Here is a 21,172-nt window from a genome sequence, read left to right on the forward strand (position 1 = left end):
TGACACTTGTTAAATTCCACCAAGCATCTAAAGCACAGCAAGTGAAGGAAGCTATTCTCATCTCTACTTTAGGAATTTAAGTTGCTACCCATTAGTAGTATTTCAGCATAATGAATGTGAAATCAATAGCAACAGTCCCTACTGGAGTTCATGAACGCCAAAAAATTTTTTGGGGTAAAAGAGTCTAGAATAAGGATTTTGTTTTTGAGTTTTGATTTTATTAACCCCCTTCCTCCCCTAATGCATTTCTAGTGTCTCATCACCTTAACATTCCTTTCACCCCAAACCTGATTTGTGCACCTTTTCAGATTTAGGACTTGAAATTTCAAGAGCAGATGTGTAATTTAGGGCAAATTAAGCAAATACGAGATGAATGAGGATAGTTGTAAGCACATCGGTGGTAGTGTCCCTGGACATCTACTTACCCTTATGACCCAATGTCACCCAAAGTTAACCAAAATACAAGAAGATTGCAGAATGGATTGTAGAAGATAAACGAGGAAAGTAAAAAGGTATCAAAATAATCGGAGAGAGGAAGAACAGGAATGAGATGTATGGACAAGAGAAGGCAATTTCATTTTCCCATTCTTTTTATTTCTTACAGGACATTGCAACATTTTCTATCAATCTAACCTCAAAATTTGCTCTCTTCTGCTCCATTTTCTATGAATTTTTGCACCCCTACACGTATTTAGTTTCTGATTAAATTGTTTCTAGAAGTTTCCTGTGTTGCTATTTAAGAGATTATATGCAAACTATCATATTAAATGAGTATTCTTTCCTTGGAAATGGCTTCAGTTTCTCAGAGGCAAATTAGAACACAGATTAATAGGTACACATTCAAATTAGAGTTCAACCTGAATCCACAGTTTAGAATACTAATTCTATTACATACAAGGACAAATAGTTGGAATTTAATTTTTTGGAAGCAAATCTAGACAAGTATCACCAAGAAGCCGGTAAAAAGAACACCTAGACGGATTTCTGCATTCCCTACTGCTTTGACTAACTCTAGTGCTTTTAATGTTTCTTGAAACTTCAGGAGCAGTAACCACATTAATTCCCGCCCCCACACCCCGCCAAGTATATCATCAGATATACCCCACAAAACTACTACCTGTAATTTCATAGGTAAGGCCAGATGGGACCATTGTGATCATCTAGTCTGACCTTCTGAACAACAAAGGGCACAGGATGTCCCTGAATTAATTCCTGCTTGAACTAGAGCATAACTTTCAGAAAAAATCCAGTCTTGATTTAAAAGTTGCCTGTGACTCAGAATCAACCACAATTCTTGATAAATTGTTCCAGTGGTTAATTACCCCCATTAAAAATTCATGCCTTATTTCCAGTCCGAATTTGTCTTGCTTCAATGTCCAGTCACTGGTTCTGGTTATACCTTTATCTGCTATACTGAAGAGCCCATCAAATTTTTGTTCTCCATGTACATACTTACAGACTAATCAAGTCACCCCCTCCCCCCTCATAACCTTCTCCTTGTTAATCTAAATTGATTGAATTCCTTGAGTCTATAAGGTATGTTTTCTAATCTTCTTCCAGCTTGTGTCTAAACTCTCATCAATTAAAATTATTTAGTAAGGAGTTCTGATAATTTCATAAAATCATAGCTCCTAATATCACCAAAATCTACTGATACAATTACAATCTTACACATAGACAAGAAGTATATCACTTTAGATCAACTGACATACCTTTGAAATGTAGGTAAGTTTAATAGCTCCAACAGGTGGAGAGCCAGAGGGAAGATTCTATTAAAAAAAAGCACAACATGGTATGAAACTAAATTATTCTCCTACCACGTAACACGTGGTGGGTGGGTGTGTACACACACACACACACACGTATGCGCATCAAATACAAGGAAGCTAATCAAAGCTTCATGAACAAAAAAAATTTCTATACACTTGCATTCACAACATAACATTTAACACAATGTATGCTTTAACAGGATTTAAACTATTTGGTTTCATTTATTAAACAAACATCTGGTAATCGTATTTTGATAGAAAAGAGACATTCATCCACTCCCTCAGCTACCTCCAAGAATGCTTCCCTTATGTAACAGTACTTTCTAAAATATATTAGTATTGTTGCAAGAGACTGGGATATTAAGTGAACTGGAGGAAAATGGAAGGTGTACAAAGTTCCTTACCAGCAATGTTAAGCCTACAAGCCTGATTGCAGTTTGGATTGTGACAGTCTCTTGAAACTAGAAACAGCAACAAGTAGCAGACACTGGCCTATTAGCTTATTAACACGTATTTATGTTATTTTTCATAGCAAGTCTATAGTTGGGAACTGCAATTTAAAGGAGCAAAACAATTATGTACGTTTTACTGCATTCAGTGGTAAAATATGGTCAATTTCTATTTAATTTGTTTCCAGTGAAACTTGCTGTGCTTTTCTATTTTATCATTCCTTCTTATCTTCACTTTCACTTCACTTCTGTTCATAATAGGATATTTTATGTTAAAAATACATAGGTACGGACAAAAAATAACCTTAAGAAAAGCTATGTAATGACCTATTTTAAGAAAAAAGGTGGAATGAAGCCATGTTTATCATGTACACATTTCCCTATTTTTATTCTCCTCCCACCACAAATTCTCACTCAAGATAGTCTTTTCTAATTTATGCTGTCACTCACTCTTACCCTGCACATCCACACTGGTTATTTTAATAGAATAAACTAAGTTTTTTTGCAATTAACATCCACAAGTAATAACTAAAACTAAAGAGAATTAAATCATCTGGAACTTAAGACCAAATGCTCATGTATGCAAATAGTTCCAGTGACTTCAATCAAGTTTTTTGAGAGTGTCAAGCAGAAGTAAAAATTTCATTTTAAAACATGCCTAAAAATCTTGCTTCTGTATTAATCTTCTAAAGGCAAAGTTTAAGATCTCATGCTTCTCAATCAGACTTAACACAACTGTCACGAAAACATTTCACACAACATTTTAACATATGATGCAATTATTTCCTACCAAGCATCACAAATCCCAGGATTCTTGGTCTTGGGACAAAAATGAAGCAAAATTTTAAAGTATGTATTTGTCATTTTTTTTAAACCTATAGAAATCCCATTACTGATTTAGATCTTTTTTTAAAGAGACAAATGAAGAGGTTTTTTGGATGTGGGCATGAGCGAAGGTTAAACTACAATGTTTGTAACTAATCTTCTACAGATGAGGTTGGTAAAAACATTTGGTACTAAGACTGCTACAAATTTCAACATATTCCCACCGCAGGTGAGTACGGGGGGGGGGGCATCCTTTCCCCACCCTCCCCGCACTCACTGGCGGCGGGAAGCAGAGCACCGCAGCTGGGAGGTGGCAGAGTGGAGCAGGCTGGGGCTGCGTTGCTGCCTGTGAGTGCCAGTCAGGGGGTGGGGGATGTGGATAGGAGTCGGAGCAGTCAGGGGAGAGGGACTTTGGGTAGGGGGTGGGGTGGCCAGGGAACAAGGGGGGCCAAAGAAAATTCTATACAACGCCGTCTCACCTATAACGCGGTGAGATTTTTGTCTCCTGAGGACAACATTTTATCAGGGTAGAGGTGTATAGGGATACACAATGCATCAAGATATATGTTCATCTTGAAAATATGGAAGCAGAGTTAAGAATTTAGTATTTTGCACTTACATAACACCTTTCATCTAAGGATTGCAAGTAGTTTCCAAACAAACATCAACACCTCATTAAGAAAGGCAAGTATTAAAACTGAAAAATGTAATAGCCTAAAGACGCAGTACTTCAATTATAAGAAGTCCTAAACCTGCGTCAACGCTACTTTGAGGGACCAACAGTTTTAAGGTCCAGAGACAACTCCAATGGCATTAGTTGAGCATCATGCATTGCCAGGAGAAGGATTTGACAGCAGCCTTCAACTACCTGAAGGAGGATTCCAAAGAGGATGGAGGTAGGCTGTTCTCAGTGGTGGCAGATAACAGAACAAGGAGCAGTGGGGGAGGTCTAGGTTGGATATTAGGAAAAACTATTTCATTAGGGGGGTGGTGAAGCACTAGAATGGGTTACCTAGGGAGGTGGTGGAATCTCCATCCTTAAGAGATTTTTAAGGCCAGGCTTGACAAAGCCCTGGCTGGGATGGGGTTGGTCCTGCTTTGAACAGGGGGTTGGACTAGATGACCTCCTGAGGTCTCTTCCAACCCTAGTCTTCTATGATTCTATGTATTGGGTTTGCGATCTGGTTAAAAACTTCAAGCAATTAGAAAAGTAAGAAGCCAGGGGAAGATCAGCTTCTCTCATCTCCACACACCCAGATGGTTATGTCCTCATTTATTTCAGATGCTCCTCTTGCAACTCTAATCCATGTCTTTGTCATTTTGATATCAGACAACTGCAATATACTCTCCATGGGAACACATCTTGGATCAATCCAGAAAATGTAGCTGATGCAGAATCTGGTAGACTGCTTGTGAAATAGTGAGTCATTTAGTGAGCAAATTGAACATATCTCATCTGTAGTAGCTGTCTACTGTTTCCTGGATTGATTCTGAGCTATTGGTTTTGACCAATGAAGATATAAATGGTTTTGGAACCTACCTATTTAAGAGACTACCTTTTTCTTCAGGAGACACTGCCATAGTTGCAGTCAGCAGAAGTACATGAGTTAGAATTTTACTGGTACAACGGAAGGGGCCACTGGTAGGACATTTCACTGTTTTTTGGCTATACTCACATTATTCCCAGGGTAGCACACACACTGAGTTTTGGAAAGAGTGTTACATACTAATTGTATTTCTAATATTTTGCCAAGCATGGCCAGAGTTTGGAATGGTTGCTCTTATGAAATAATTCAGATCTCAAAAAAAATATTTCTAACTACAAGGACTAGTTCTGAAAGTTACATCCTATTTCCTTATTTTTGTGGTGGTATGTCATTTATTTCTAGCCCTATTAATTTTCAAAACAAGCCTTAAAAATGTAATTCAAATTAGTTCTTGTTAACAACTTGCCTTTCCTCTCTCACACACCACTTTTAACTTGATTTTAGGGGCTGTGGTTTCAGACCATTAGAAATAGGAAGCAGAAAACTGGTGTAACTGCATTAAGCACTAACTTATAATTCTAACACGAGATTTTATTTTAAAATATAGTAGAATTTCAGTTGAGAAAAGCAAGAGGGTAATCAAGAGTATAATTTAAAAAGCAATGGTATAATTAAAAATACTGAAAATTATTTTAGTTAGTGGATGTTAGTTCTGTAAAAACTGAGAAGTGCTGTGAAACTGAAGTTTTAACCGTTTTTATATCTGAGCTTTAAAGTTTCCCCAAGCCTTGGTCCTGGACCATAGACCAAAAAAAAAAAAAAAAAAAAAAAAAACCACCAAACTTGTTCAATAGAGAAAAGGCACCATGCTTAAGTACTTACTGATGATGACAGATGTGCATGCTGTATATGCTGTATACTATATTATCCAATACAAGTTGGATTTGATTTCAGGAGTTTTCTGAACTTATACCTGTATTTCAAATCCCTTATCTATGCCACTACAACGCATGTTACACTGAACTCAAGATCTGCTTGAATTTTCCAGGTGTGACTGTGAACTCCAAATACTAACAAAATTATTTAAACTGTGAAACATTAATTACAGTTTTCCCCCTACAAATGAAGAGTTTCACAGAGTACCCTAATAGAGGAAGTGGGATACAAGTGACTTAGCTACATATTAATATTTTACTTAAAAGCTTTTACTTAGAGCTGCAAATTCGATGAAATTCATTCTGAAACCCTCCTTCATGTATACAATAGATTTGTTTTAGGTCAAAAAAGCATTTGATTTGTGGTAACTTCCACAATTTTATTCCAGATGTTGTCATACCTGTGGATTATCCATGTACCATACCAAATTGTCTTCCCTAGTGTCCAGGATAAAGTACCTCCGCAGAAACTTCCCACTATTCTCATTTTCTTCAATGTCTAGGAAACCACAAATGCGATTCTGTCGATCCACATAAGGCATTTCTGAGCCTGAACATTACACTGCAAAACAAAAACAATGATTAAAACAAAAAGTTTACTATCCCTGGTTATACGACTGGTTTGTACATTTTGAGCACAGCTACAACTACTATAAGAATTTTCAGGAAAAGAGCTTCCACATAGGAACAAGTCAAATTAAGATCAAGAGTTTTTTCCCCACCATAGGAGTAACTTTTATACATTTCTTTGAAATATAACTATCAAGTACTTAAGTTTTTATATACCCTGAGTTCAGAACCTCAGTATGTGTATGTTAAATACTGGTGTAAACTAATAGGCATGCTGTTCTACAAGATCAGCATAGGATAATCAAAGATTTTCACTAATTTGCACAAAGGGTTAGATAACAGATTTACATTTCTTCTCACTTTTAACAAATAGGTCTTTTGCAGTTAAAAAAGATTGGTTTCAGAGTAGCAGCCGTGTTAGTCTGTATTCGCAAAAAGAAAAGGAGTACCTGTGGCACCTTAGAGACTAACAAATTTTGTTAGTCTCTAAGGTGCCACGGGTACTCCTTTTCTTTTTAAAAAAGATTATTTGTCAACAGCCCTACAGTCTGAGATAGCTTATCATACTCTGTTTAGGGAAAACAACGTGGGTTATAGCCCACAAAAGCTTATGCCCAAATAAATTTGTTAGACTCCACAAGGACGCCTCATTGCTTTTACTGATACAGACTAACAACTACCCCTCTGAAACCTGTTTAGGGAAAGGAAATTCAGATGAGGGGCTTCTGGGCAGCCATCTTTATATGTGAAAATCTTGTACAAAGCACACCAATTTCAACCAAAAATCAGAAATCTTTCACTCTTTATTACTACTAAAAGGTGAGGGAGATCAAGTGTCCATGTCCAGCTATAAGTAGTTATGCACACAGTATGTAAACTCAAAACTAAAATCTTTGGCATTGAGTTGTGATACCATCGTGTGTTTTTTGGAAAATCAGCTCTGAATCTTTATTTATCCCTGAAAAAGCACAAGAACAAATCCACACAGACACACCCCTAGAAACCCGACCTGGGGTATTCTATCTGCTACCCAAGATCCATAAACCTGGAAATCCTGGACGCCCCATCATCTCAGGCATTGGCACCCTGACAGCAGGATTGTCTGGCTATGTAGACTCCCTCCTCAGGCCCTACGTTACCAGCACTCCCAGCTATCTTCGAGACACCACTGACTTCCTGAGGAAACTACAGTTCATTGGTGAACTTCCTAAAAACACCATCCTAGCCACTATGGATGTAGAAGCCCTCTACATCAACATTCCACACAAAGATGGACTACAAGCCGTCAAGAACAGCATCCCCGATAATGTCATGGCTAACCTGGTGGCTGAACTTTGTGACTTTGTCCTCACCCATAACTATTTCACATTTGGGGACAATGTATACCTTCAAATCAGCGGCATTGCGATGGGTACCCGCATGGCCCCACAGTATGCCAACATTTTTATGGCTGACTTAGAACAACGCTTCCTCAGCTTTCGTCTCCTAATGCCCCTACTCTACTTGCGCTACATTGATGACATCTTCATCATCTGGACCCACGGAAAAGAAGCCCTTGAGGAATTCCACCATGATTTCAACAATTTCCATCTTACCATCAACCTCAGCCTGGACCAGTCCACAAAAGAGATCCACTTCCTGGACACTACAGTGCTAATACGCGACCGTCATGTAAACACCAGCCTATATCGGAAACCTACTGACCGCTATTCCTACCTACATGCCTCTAGCTTTCATCCAGATCATACCACACGATCCACTGACTACAGCCAAGCTCTACGATATAACCGCATTTGCTCCAACCCCTCAGACAGAGACAAACACCTACAAGATCTCTATCATGCATTCCTACAACTACAATACCCACCTGCTGAAGTGAAGAAACAGATTGACGGAGCCAGAAGAGTACCCAGAAGTCACCTACTACAGGACAGGCCCAACAAAGAAAACAACAGAACGCCACTAGCCATCACCTTCAGCCCCCAACTAAAACCTCTCCAACGCATCATCAAGGATCTACAACCTATCCTGAAGGACGACCCATCACTCACAGATCTTGGGAGACAGGCCAGTCCTTGCTTACAGACAGCCCCCCAACCTGAAGCAAATACTCACCAGCAACCACACAACAGAACCACTAACCCAGGAACCTATCCTTGCAACAAAGCCCGTTGCCAACTCTGTCCACATATCTATTCAGGGAACACCATCATAGGGCCTAATCACATCAGCCACACTATCAGAGGCTCGTTCACCTGCGCATCTACCAATGTGATATATGCCATCATGTGCCAGCAATGCCCCTCTGCCATGTACATTGGCCAAACTGGACAGTCTCTACGTAAAAGAATAAATGGATACAAATCAGATGTCAAGAATTATAACATTCAAAAACCAGTCGGAGAACACTTCAGTCTCTCCGGTCACTCGATTACAGACCTGAGGGTGGCTATCCCTCAACAAAAAAGCTTCAAAAACAGACTCCAACGAGAGACTGCTGAATTGGAATTAATTTGCAAACTGGATACAATTAACTTAGGCTTGAATAGAGACTGGGAATGGATGAGTCATTACATGAAGTAAAACTATTTCCCCATGTTATTTCTCCCCCCCACCCCACCCACACTGTTCCTCAGATGTTCTTGTTAACTGCTGGAAATAGCCTACCTTGCTTGTCACCATGAAAGGTTTTCCTCCTTCCCCCCCACACCACTGCTGGTGATGGCTCATCTTAAGTGATCACTCTCCTTACAGTGTGTATGATAAAACCCATTGTTTCATGTTCTCTGTGTGTGTATATAAATCTCCCCTCTGTATTTTCCACCAAATGCATCCGATGAAGTGAGCTGTAGCTCACGAAAGCTTATGCTCAAATAAATGTGTTAGTCTCTAAGGTGCCGCAAGTACTCCTTTTCTTTTTGTGAATACAGACTAACACGGCTGCTACTCCGAAACCTTTATTTATACTGCTGACCACCTGTTCCCATTTTGTCTGCTTCATCTTTTGCTGTTCCATCTCACTTACAGACCATTCCATCATCCTCTTCTGCTTTTATGCTCAGGAGCCAGGAAAGTCACTGGCTCTTAAATAGGACACTGTAAGCAAGCAAGTTACCATCCTTTTGGAATAGTGGTCTAAAAATTCAAGTAAAACCAACATTAAAAATTCACACATGAAAGCTTGCCTGATGTAAATATATTTTAAAGCAGGATGGGAAGCATTTATAGTCTTGCATTATGCTTCTATACTGTGTCAGGGACAGTACAAATTAAAAATACCAATTTTAATTGGCATCTCAACTCTGTACAATTAAGTTTAGGACAAACTTTTTCACCAATAGGAGCTTTCAGACTGCTCTCCTGAGCAACATGGTGAAGTTTACTTTAAAAGTTTATTAGAATGTTGTCATCCATTTTTTTCCACTGCTTATATCCTTGTCTAAAAGTCATCAGGTAGTCTCTCCCCCTCTATTTATACTGAGGTGGGGGGAAAGGGGAGAAGAGATCTACTGACATTATCCACACACACCATGGCAAGATGCGAGGTACTTGTAGTCACATTTTTAATTACATATTTATATTTGGGATCACCTGCTTGGGTGTGATTATCTACAGCTTCCAATTTCTGTACGCCACTAAACCCTTGTCACCATGTATGCTAGTCCACAGTTTTATTCACTTTAAGTCAGAGAAAAATAAATCCAATTTTTATCACTGCCATCCCACCATTAAAAAAGTGAACGTACTAGGAATACTTAAGAATTGAAAAATATTGCAATGAATTTAAAGATGGTCAATGAAACTTAAGCTTTTAGCAAGCAGAAACTTGGAAGGAAATGAAATACCATGGTGATGGGTCACCTTATTAAAAAAACCTAGATAAAAGTCTGCTAGCCAAGGAGTTAAAGACTGCAAAATTGTGAAATGTCAGATCTTATTTGGTTATATCTGAGGAGATGTTTCTTCCACAGTTTTTCTGAGGACATCTAAAGAGTTTAAACCCTTCATCTAGAAGTAAGCTGCCTCATTTTCCCAAAAATGCACTGTGGCTCTCAACCTGCAGCCCAGTAACACTGTGGGCTACATATGCAGCCCACGTTGATAAATATGTTGAGAACCACTAACCCTACGGCAATTGACAATATTGTAGAATTTCAAAGGCTTAAATTAGATATTCAAGGAAGTATTGGACTTTACTGTGAGACTAGTATTTGCTCAAGCAGTGTATAATTTACCGATCAACATCTCAGGTCAGAGACATAGTATATGCTGCTGATATGACTAACTTTGGAAATAGATGTATGGTAGTTCTTAAGACAGCCTCATCTAGTAACCATACTATTAACAGTTCACACACAAGTTCCTGGGATCATTTTTAGAGTGGGGAAGATGTTTCCCTTCTGCAAAGATAACTAAGCAATGGCAAGATCAAGAGTGGCTGTTACGTAAATTGTGTCCATAATTTGGCCACACTTAGCACCAGGTATAATTTTCATTTAAATAAAGCAGCAGCTTTGTAATATAGGGGTGTCCCGTCCTCCTAAATTTCACCATTTATACCCCCTGGAAAATTGTGTCACACTAAGGGCACAATTACAGCTTAACTGTTTGCTAAAAAGTATAGGCAGACCAGAAAAACGGGATGTCTATAAAAAGCAAATATTGGTAGTGGATTTCCTGTCAAAACAGGTTGAAACTATTCTCTGCAGAGACTCCACAGAAACTAAAACAGGAAAAACTATACCCATTTTTTCCAGCAAGGTAGAGAATTAAGTTTCAAAAGCCCATATTTGAGATCTGCTAAATAAAACTATTAGAGAGAGTCTTCACAGAAAATTGTTTCCTATTACATTTTTAAGAGAATACAGAAGAACAGCAGATGAATGGTTGATGAGATGATCCAGAAGCTAGAACTGACTCTATAATACCCACAGTTGAAGAAAGGTTAAGGTTTTAAACAGTAATGGGATGTTAAAACAAATATTTCTGAAACTGCACGTAAGTATGAACAGTTCTCAAAGACCCCAATCATGCTAAGATTTATTCACATACTGAACTTGATGTGATTAGTTCCACTAAAGACAGTGCGACTAAGGCTTGGCAGAATTGGGGCCAAAGTGCAGAGTGGTTGTTGTACTTGTCAGTATACTGGATTTAACAAGAGAAAAATGTGTGCTTCAAAACTTTATCCTCTAATTTTTGGCTTACAAAACTATTCCACTTCCAATTCCTGTATGTCCTTTGTTGAAAATCCAACAAACTACAGGATAGTTTACAATATTAAGGTTCATAACTTATTTTTTCTGCAGAACACTAGTTCAATTACTAATTATATTAATAAGACGCTCTATTGTATTCTTTAAGAAAAGCACAGAATATGAACATGTAGCAGATACAAATTTAAGTTTGATTTGAATCCAGGATAAAATCACAGTAGAACACTTTCAGTTGTAAAAAAAAAATTACCACCATTATATTATGCTATAGAAACATTCCATTTAAATAAATTAATATTAGTTCTAATCCAACTCAGGTTGGTAGTAGGCAAAAGTGGTTACCATCAGATGACAGTTTGGTGGACTATGTGACATGAGTTTGCAGCTGTATTTCCACTGCTCAGGGGCAACTAACTCACAATGCCATTACTACTATTGGCATTCTTAGAGAGACCAAGAATGCAGACAATGAACTACCATACTACTTTCTAAAGAGATCCTTTCAAGAGTGGCATGGCAGAGTTGTCCAAGTCCTATACTATTCCTCTTCTTTGAATACGGAGCTTGGTTCCAAGGCCACCAATCTAACATTTCACCAGCACTTAAGCTAAAAAAAAAAAGTTGTATTATAATTTCATGAATATTCAGTAGATGTATTCAAGTTATACCCATCAATATTATAGGGAGTTATGGAATACAAGTCCCATTGAAAGTCTGAGATTTTTACTCCTAAATCACCTAGGTGCTTTTTAAAACCCTATATGACTAAGGTCCTAATCCATCAGAACAAGCAGCATATGAACTCCTCTGCCTTCCTTCTAAAATCCAATACTAGTTTTCTAGGAAGTAAAAGGTATTCCTGATTTTCCCCATACCTTCAAATACCTTGTATTAAATCTAGCATTACTAACCCTAATCCATAGCTTCCCAGTGAAAAACTAGAAAATGAAGCATTTCTTAAGCCATGTAACTGAGACTGGTCAGTTAATGTTCTTCGTATTTGTTTACACAAGTCCTAAGTAAAATTAGCTCCTGCTCTCTTGGTTTCTTGTTTAGAGTTAGGCTGGCTTCTTCTGGGTGTACTCTTGCACACTTTCCACTATAAAATGTAAGGAAGTACCAGGTGTTTGTAACAATTTCCCAGTCTAATACCTCATTAGCCAGTTAAAGCACCAGTCCTGCACTGAGAACAATGGAGGCAATGAAGATGGAACCCACATGGAGCACCCCGGAAGTCAACCGAACTCCACATGATCAGAGCCTAAATTAGTAACTCTGTTAGTGTTAGTACTGTTATCTTATGCTAATAGTACTAATGCTAACAAAGAGAGATTGGAGTAACTACCCAGTACAGTATGTAAAGTTACCTTTCCCCACCTCCATGCCTTGCAAGTTCTCAATTTTCTTTTCCTCTCTACATTTCTTCAAATCTTTGTATTCTCATGTGTAATATTAATATACAATTTTCCATTCTTGTGATTTTTGTGTTAGCATAATCATCACCTCCACTTCCTGCCATGTTTGAATATGCCAGAGTGTTTGAACTTTGTGTTTAACCTTTAACTCTATCAAAAGCCTTTTCCTGAGAAGTAGCTGATAAGAGTACCGGAAGGTACATTGCTACCAGAAGTCTTTTATATAAAATGTTGTACTGGCATTTGAAAGGGATTTTATTTTAAAACATTAAAATGATGCAAATCAGGAGTCTCAAACTCCTGGCTCGTGGGCCATATGTGGCCCGAAAACCTCCCAATGTGGCCTGTAGGACTCCAGCAATTTTGGGGCTGGGTCTCTCCCTTGGCCCTGCCTGCCACCCACGGGCACTCCACGCCACCACCCCACGCCCTCCAGGCGATTTGCAACGGCCCGGGGCCCCACACATCACTGGCAGGGCAGTGGAGCTGAGCGGCTTCTGCCTGCTCGCTCCACATGTGTGCCAGCCCCAGGGCAGGGCTGTGCCTCCACATGCTGCCCGCACCCCTGCAGCCAATGGGAAGCTGCAGGGACGGTGCCTGGGGGCAGCAGCGCATGGAGGGCCCCCTGGCCCACCCCACCTTGGAGTCCCAGGTGGGTGCCAAACCCCGCAACCCCCTCCCAGAGCCTGCACCATCCTGCCCCCAAACTCCCTCCCAGAGCTTGCCGCCTCCCCTTTCCCACACACCCCCTCCCATCCACAAACTCCATCCCAGAGCCTGCAACCCCACCTCCTCCTCCCCTGCTGCAGCCCAGAGCCTGCACCCAGCACCCAAACTTTGCCCCAGACCACCTCCCCACCCAAACTCCTTCCCAGAGCCCAACCTCTCACCTTTTCTGCACCCAAACTCCCTCCCAGAGCCTGCACCCCAATCCCCCACCCCAGATCTCCTCCGCCACCAAAACTCCCTCCCAGAGCCTTGGGCAGGTGGGGAGGGAGCTGGTTCTGAGCAGCATGAGTGACATTATTGGCCCGCTGAGAGGATTTGAGGACTGACACTGGCCACAAGGTAAATTGAGTTTGAAACCCCTGATGTACATTAAAAGTACTGAATATTCTCAGGTTTCAGAGTAGCAGCCGTGTTAGTCTGTATCCGCAAAAAGAAAAGGAGTACTTGTGGCACCTTAGAGACTAACAAATTGATTTGAATGCATCCGATGAAGTGAGCTGTAGCTCACGAAAGCTTATGCTCAAATAAATTTGTTAGTCTCTAAGGTGCCATAAGTACTCCTTTTCTTTTTGTACTGGATTATACACTCAAAGTGTTTTACTTAACCTGCTCTGTGATTTTTAAACTCAGTCGTTTGAACCAGCTTCATCACTGCTGGCAGGAGCTAGGCAGCGCCATCTCCAATGCTGCCTCGCACCATTTCCCTGGCAGTCCCAGGAGCAGTTCTAGTTTGAAAGCCAAGAGTGCTCAGAGCAGCTGTTGTCCCTTACTTGCTGCAGCTACTCAGCAGTTCCCCTGTTGGTCACCTGTTCCATTGCAGGGAAGCGGGAAAGTTTCTGGCTACTATACTGACGGATTACCTGCCAGCCTCTGGGAGGAGCTCAACTGGCTCCTCATGAGCCATGGGAAGTGTCTAACAAAGGATAGATAGCTTCCCTTCTCCCACTTTACTACCTATGGCAACCCCTATTTTGCTGATGGTCAAGCAAATCAGATAGGAGCTCTTCAGCCTGGAGTTAAACATCCTTGAGATGGAAAGAAACTTGCAGAACACACACTGTTAAAATTCGGCCCATTTTGACAAATGAGGGAAATAGAAACATTAAAGAAATATGTTCTACCCCCATTTCCTGAGTCCATGTCCCCTGAATGGTTAGTGAAAAGAGAGCATCTTTGCCCAATGCAAACAAAAACAGCCAATGACTTTCTGAGAAAGGAATTCTATGAACACCTTGAAATACATGAGAAATCCAAGCTCAAAACCCCCCCAAAACCCACAGCTGACCTCACGCACTAGCATCCCATCCCAACCCTTTCGTTTTTCTGCAAGATTATTGAAAAGGTGGCAGCGAACCACATTTAGCAATACCAAGCATCCACTCTAGTTTGAAGCCAGGTCATAACCCAGAAATGGCACTAAGTGACCTTATGGGGTAAAGCCTATGCTGAAATTCTTAACTCTCCCCCACTCCCTCTCATATACTGCTGACTTATATGTATGTCCTGGCAGAAGCTATCAGAACAACGTTAAGCTAAATATTCTCTTGCCTTTTCAATATGCTCTATAAAGTCATAAATAGCTGTTACTCTTCACCTGCATCACTGATTTTTCAAATCCCATAGAACTCACTCTTGTGTTGCAACAACTACAGTTTCTTGCAAGATGAGACATGTTATAATACCAACAGTACAGCAACCATACATTGTTTTACATATTTTCATTCAGTACAGATAGCACCGTGTCCTAGATCCCAGGGAATAACTGAAATTGAAGAACAGATAAACAGTTGGCTCAAACTGAAGCCAGGTGAGATGTAAGTCATATTAGCTGGTTAAAGGACGCATGCACTACAAAGAACTAGGAAGCACCACCATTGCACATTCAACTGAAGTCATCGGCAGTAACAGTTAAGACTCTGCACAACCTTGAAACCACTTTGGACTCGTTACTTATTCTGGATACACTCTACTAGTAAGAAAATGCCATTCACTCTGCCTGGATGGCTGAACTGCTCAGCTTAGAAAAGAGACAAGTAAGGAGGATATGATAAAAAGAAAAGGAGTACTTGTGGCACCTTAGAGACTAACAATTTGAGCATAAGCTTTCGTGAGTTACAGCTCACTTATCGGATGTGATAGAGATCTATAAAATCATGAATGGTGTGGAGAAAGTGAATAGGGAAATGTTATTTACCCCATCACATAACACAAGAATCAGAAGACACCCAAGGAAATTACCAGACAGCAGGTTTAAAGCTAACACTAGGAAGTACTTCTTCACTCAACACTTAGTCAACCTGTGGAACTAATTGCCAGGGGATGTTGTGAAAGCCAAAAGCATAATTCAAAAAATTATATACGTTTGTGGAAGATAGATCCATCAATCTATCAATTAGCCTAGATGGCCAGAGACATAACCCATTCCTTCGGTTATCCCTAAACCTCTGACTGCCAGAAGCGACAGGGGATGGATCTCTCAATAACTGCCCTGTTTTACTCATTCTTGCTAAAGCAACTGGCACTGGCCAACATCGCAAGACAGGATACTGGGCCAGATGGACCATTGGTCTGACCTAGTATGGCCATTTTTATGACCTGGCCCTTGTATATCCATTCATTACCTTCAGCTGGAGTATGGTAATTCTATCTGGGCCTAAATAAGAACTTCTGGAAGAGGCTACAGCTGATACATGGATTAGGGGCCTCTCTCATAAGTGGGATGCTTCATGACCTAATTTGGTCCTCCCCTATACTCAATCCATTTCAAGTTTCTAAAGCTCATCTACAAGTGGGGAAGGCCCAGGTTAGCTCAATAGCCTCTTGTTCTGGAGCCAGCCACAGCAGTTATGAATATCTGGTTCACTTATGCTAATTTAGCCCTAGTACAAACAAACAACAAAAGAAAGGTCCAAGGCTTTGGAACACCCTTCCACATTAAATCAGAAAAAGCCCTCCCATGATGTAAAACTTTTCACTGTCATAACATTCTTCAAACAGCTAAATCAAAAGACAACATCTATTAAGACAAAAGCTAATAATTAAAACAAAGATAAAGACTTGATTGTCCCCCACTACATAAACCCAAGTGCATGTTACAAACAATGCCCTACTGCTACAATAAGACACACTCTAGAAATGTTTGTCAGTAGATACTTATGGATGCAGCACTGCCTATAGGAAACAAGTGGCAAACAGATAGCACTCTCACCCATAAAAGGCTTAAAGTCTAACGGCACAAGTGAAACTAGGTAGTACACACACAGACTAGAGTGTGACTTCAGTTCAAATGCTTCACAATAAGGAGGGTTTGGAAGTTTTGTGGAGGAGAGGCAAGAAGCTTTAAATATAATAGCAAAGAGGCTATTTTAGGCTTAAGGGGAGACCTGAGTCAACAGCAAGTGAAAAATAAGCACGGCACAAAAATGGACACTTGGGTGGAGCATAAGAAAGGGTGGAAAAGAAGGTGGAGATAAATGCAGATGTGGAATTATGGGAGCTTTCAAAGTAGAGAAAGCATTGGTTACAGCAGAGAGCTCAGCAGCTGCATTATGAATCAATCTTGGCTGCAAAGATCACATAAGTATAGACTAATGTCTTGGAAATCAGGATGTAGAGGAAAGGATGAAGTACTCTGAAGATATCTTGGAGCCCTGTAGTGGTTAGAGAAAGAGGAATGAGTTAGACTGGGAGACAAAATGTTGTAATATTGGCAGTGACAGAAGAGGTGGATGGAAGAGCATAGAGTTTTACGAGGAAAGATCAGGAATTTACTTTTCATCATATGAAGTTACTATATTCAGGTTAGTGATGTCATTCAAGATGAACTAGAGCAAGTGGAGAACTGGAGTTGGATAGATAAATATGAGAATCAATGAAAAGGTCATAAAAATCAGTGGCAGGGAATGAATGAGATCATTCTGGGAAGTACAAAAGAAGAAAGAGGAAAAGAATGGAGGGGGACAAGGAAAAGGAACAAAGTAGCACAGTGGAGAGATTTAAACCATGACTGAAATACCTTGATTAAAAAAAGACTTCATTGATTTAAATTCAGTCAAGGCTTCGTAAAACTAATCTGAAAACTGGTGATACTGCAATTTTCAATTAAAATTCATAGTAAATTAAAATATGAAAGCTTTTTTTCATGACATTATCTGTAGATCATAATTTTATAAAATTGCTGTATGCAAAAATCAAAATATTGAAAATTAAGGCCCTGATCCTGCAAACACTTAAACAGATACATAAACTTTCCTCACAGAAATAGTCCCATTGTATAAAGTTAAGTAAGCGTTTGCAGCATCAGGGACTCAATGTATTTTTATTAAGAACCTGTCACGTAATGGTGTAAAATCCGTGTCACTTCAACAGTGAAACAATTTTGTTTTAACAATAAAAAGTTATTTAAAACTTCCAGTAATTTACAACAACAATTTTTGAATACAGGCCAAAGTTTTCAAAAATTGGAGCCTGTAATTAGGCTCTTCAGCCTGCTTTTAGCATCTAAGGGTGGGATTTTTAAAGAGTGCTTAGAGCATAAGTCCCATTGACTTCAAACTGCAAAATCTGATGGTTGAAGCATTTCAGCTCTTGACTTGGGGAAGTACATTATAGTGGATGGTGATGTTGGCCACAAATAATAGTATAATCCAGCTTTTAGACATTGCTTTTCACTAGTAGATCTCAAAGCTCTTTACAAAGGAGGCACAGAGCACAGGCTACTTGCTTTTCAATTTTGTGTTTGCATAGTCTCATAATAGGGGATATTAATGAAGCCTTTGGGCTTGTCTTTTCCAGCACAGATGAGCATTTTTTTTAATCTTTTTGTTACTGACCTTGGCACAAAAAGTGGGAGTGTGCTAATAAAGTTTGCAGATAATACAAAGCTGGGAGGTATTGCCAATTCGGAGAAGGATCGGGATATTATACAGGAGGATCTGGACGACCTTGTAAACTGGAGTAATAGTAATAGGATGAAATTTAATAGTGAGAAGTGTAAGGTTATGCATTTAGGGATTAATAACAAGAATTTTAGTTATAAGTTGGGGACGCATCAATTAGAAGTAACGGAAGAGGAGAAGGACCTTGGAGTATTGGTTGATCATAGGATGACTATGAGCTGCCAATGTGATATGGCTGTGAAAAAAGCTAATGCGGTTTTGGGATGCATCAGGAGAGGCATTTCCAGTAGGGATAAGGAGGTTTTAGTACCGTTATACAAGGCACTGGCGAGACCTCACCTAGAATACTGTGTGCAGTTCTGGTCTCCCATGTTTAAAAAGGATGAATTCAAACTGGAGCAGGTACAGAGAAGGGCTACTAGGATGATCCGAGGAATGGAAAACTTGTCTTATGAAAGGAGACTTAAGGAGCTTGGCTTGTTTAGCCTAACTAAAAGAAGGTTGAGGGGAGATATGATTGCTCTCTATAAATATATCAGAGGGATAAATATAGAAGAGGGAGAGGAATTATTTAAGCTCAGCACCAATGTGGACACAAGAACAAATGGGTATAAACTGGCCACCAGGAAGTTTAGACTTGAAATCAGACGAAGGTTTTTAACCATCAGAGGAGTGAAGTTTTGGAATAACCTTCCAAGGGAAGCAGTGGGGGCAAAAGATCTATCTGGTTTTAAGATTCTACTCGATAAGTTTATGGAGGAGATGGTATGATGGGATAATGGGATTTTGGTAAGTAATTGATCTTTAAATATTCAGGGTAAATAGGACTAATCCCCTGAGATGGGATATTAGATGGATGGGATCTGATTTACTATAGAAAATTCTTTCCTGGGTATCTGGCTGGTGAATCTTGCCCATGTGCTCAGGGTTTGGCTGATTGCCATGTTTGGGGTCGGGAGGGAGTTTTCCTCCAGGGCAGATTGGAGAGGCCCTGGAGGTTTTTTTGCCTTCCTCTGTAGCATGGGGCATGGTTGACTGGAGGGAGGCTTCTCTGCTCCTTGAAGTTTTGAACCATGATTTGAGGACATTCAATAGCTCAGACATGGGTGAGGTTTTTCATAGGAGTGGTGGGTGACATTCTGTGGCCTGCGCTGTGCAGGAGGTCGGACTAGATGATCAGAGTGGTCCCTTCTGACCTTAGTATCTATGAATCTATTTTAAGTGTGAAGTTTCTTAGTTAAAAAAAGAAAAAAAACTACATAAAATCTTAAATTTTATTAACAATTAGGAAACAATTTAAGACCATAAAATGGAAGTGAAGAACTAGCAATGTGTAAATAAGAAATTTGATTTAAATTTTAAAAAAAAAGTTTTAAGTAATAAAGAAAATGTTAGTCATGATTTTTATCCACTCTAAAAAGTAGAGCTCCAAATGGGTGCTGATGAAAATGTGGGCAGACAGGAGAATCATCAAAACAAAACCAAGAACTGTTGCTTGAAAACACAAGGAAAAGGAGAAAGTGACAACACTCAAGACAATTGAATTGCAGGAGAGAATTACTCTTGCCTTTTGTTGAAAGCAACCTGAGCAGAAAGAGTAGGGTGAAAAACAGACTGCAAGGTACTGAGAAGAGTTGGGAAAGTGAAAAATAAAGGCCAATTGATCCTATACAACAGTATCTTTGATCCTATATATACACATTTTCAATTCATGTATATTTGGGCTTTAATTCAATTTCTATACAGATAGGGTCTGAAAGCAAGATAATTTAACACATTCTAAAACTGGGGCTGAACAGTTTATCTACCTAGTGTATTTATATATTTTTGTTATCAGTAGAGCACCTTATGCTATTACAAGACATTTGAATACAGGAGCTTGGCACTGACAATATAGCAATCTAAAACTCCTGTCAATACTGATCTTAGAATAGGTGTTTGATATCTTTATATACAGAGTCCTGTATATTTTACAAGTGTGAAACACAAAATAATGAAACAGAACAAGCAACAACAAAAAACTCAACCTGCAGTGGCAGTTCCTGTCCCATGGGGCTGGGCCAAGCTACCCACTCCAGGCTTTGCAACCTGGCTCATGGGGTCACAGCACAACTGACTAATTTGGCCTGGCCAACCTGCTGCCATCAACACTGAGGAATGGCTGGGTCAGATCTGAGTGGTGCTAGAACCCTGTGCACAAGATTGCAAAACTGAAAGTGGGGAGCCTGGCCCAGCCCTGGGGGGACAGAAGCAGCCACTGTGGGGGAAGTGCAGGCTCTCTCTTAATCCCTCCTCCCCACCCAGGGTCTCCCAAACCCTGGGATGAGGACCGGACATCCCAACCCTTAGGCCTCTCACTTCTCTGGGGGAAGAGGGTTAGTGGGGGAGGCTGGGGTTCCTGGGACTATTGGGGGCCTGGAGCTTGATGGAGAATATTTAAGGGGGTATGAGAAGAGTTTCTGGGATTAGCATGAGTTTATGTGAGCTGAGGCTCAAAAGGAAAGGGGGGGAATATGTAAGGGAGGATGGAGGTGCCTGGAGTGGGGTGCCTAGAAACACAGAGAGGGGGACTGGAGAAGAAAGCAGCAGGGGTTGGGAAGATCCATGGTGCCCCATGGGATTTATCTCACTAAGTGGGGACAAAGAAGGGGTGATTATTGGGGAGCTGCAGTACTAGATAAATTTCAAGGGGGGAACTGACCTGTCCACAGTGTCCAGGGTATTTGGGGATAGCTGACTGTGGTAGAGGTTGGTGAGTGTCTCAAGACATGGAATGCTTAATGCATAATTCTAAAGAAAAAAATAATACAGTATTGATAAACTGGAATTTATTCAGTTTTTATTTGTATACAGACTGAGGTACTTTATTTATGTAAATA

The 21,172-nt window shown here is 40.0% G+C and overlaps 1 protein-coding gene across 8 annotated transcripts in view; it reads right to left on the bottom strand.

Annotated features, from left to right (window-relative positions):
* Positions 1 to 21,172, bottom strand: part of PLEKHA1 (pleckstrin homology domain containing A1) — an 82,661-nt gene that overhangs the window by 52,343 nt on the left and 9,146 nt on the right. For 4 of the 8 annotated variants that reach the window (XM_038409959.2, XM_038409963.2, XM_038409961.2 and 1 more), the window contains 2 exons: positions 5,867 to 6,027; positions 1,713 to 1,769 (listed from right to left, as the gene is read on the bottom strand). In XM_038409959.2, the coding sequence (XP_038265887.1) occupies positions 1,713 to 1,769; positions 5,867 to 6,007 (198 nt within the window). In that variant the 5' untranslated portion in view covers positions 6,008 to 6,027. Of the gene's footprint in view, positions 1 to 1,712; positions 1,770 to 5,866; positions 6,028 to 14,989; positions 15,108 to 20,994; positions 21,084 to 21,172 lie in introns of those variants that run through there. The other 4 variants (XM_038409960.2, XM_043518161.1, XM_043518160.1 and 1 more) reach the window with 2 other exon arrangements.

The sequence above is a fragment of the Dermochelys coriacea genome, chromosome 7 (genome assembly GCF_009764565.3).
Source record: "Dermochelys coriacea isolate rDerCor1 chromosome 7, rDerCor1.pri.v4, whole genome shotgun sequence".
Taxonomy (NCBI): Eukaryota; Metazoa; Chordata; order Testudines; family Dermochelyidae; genus Dermochelys; species Dermochelys coriacea.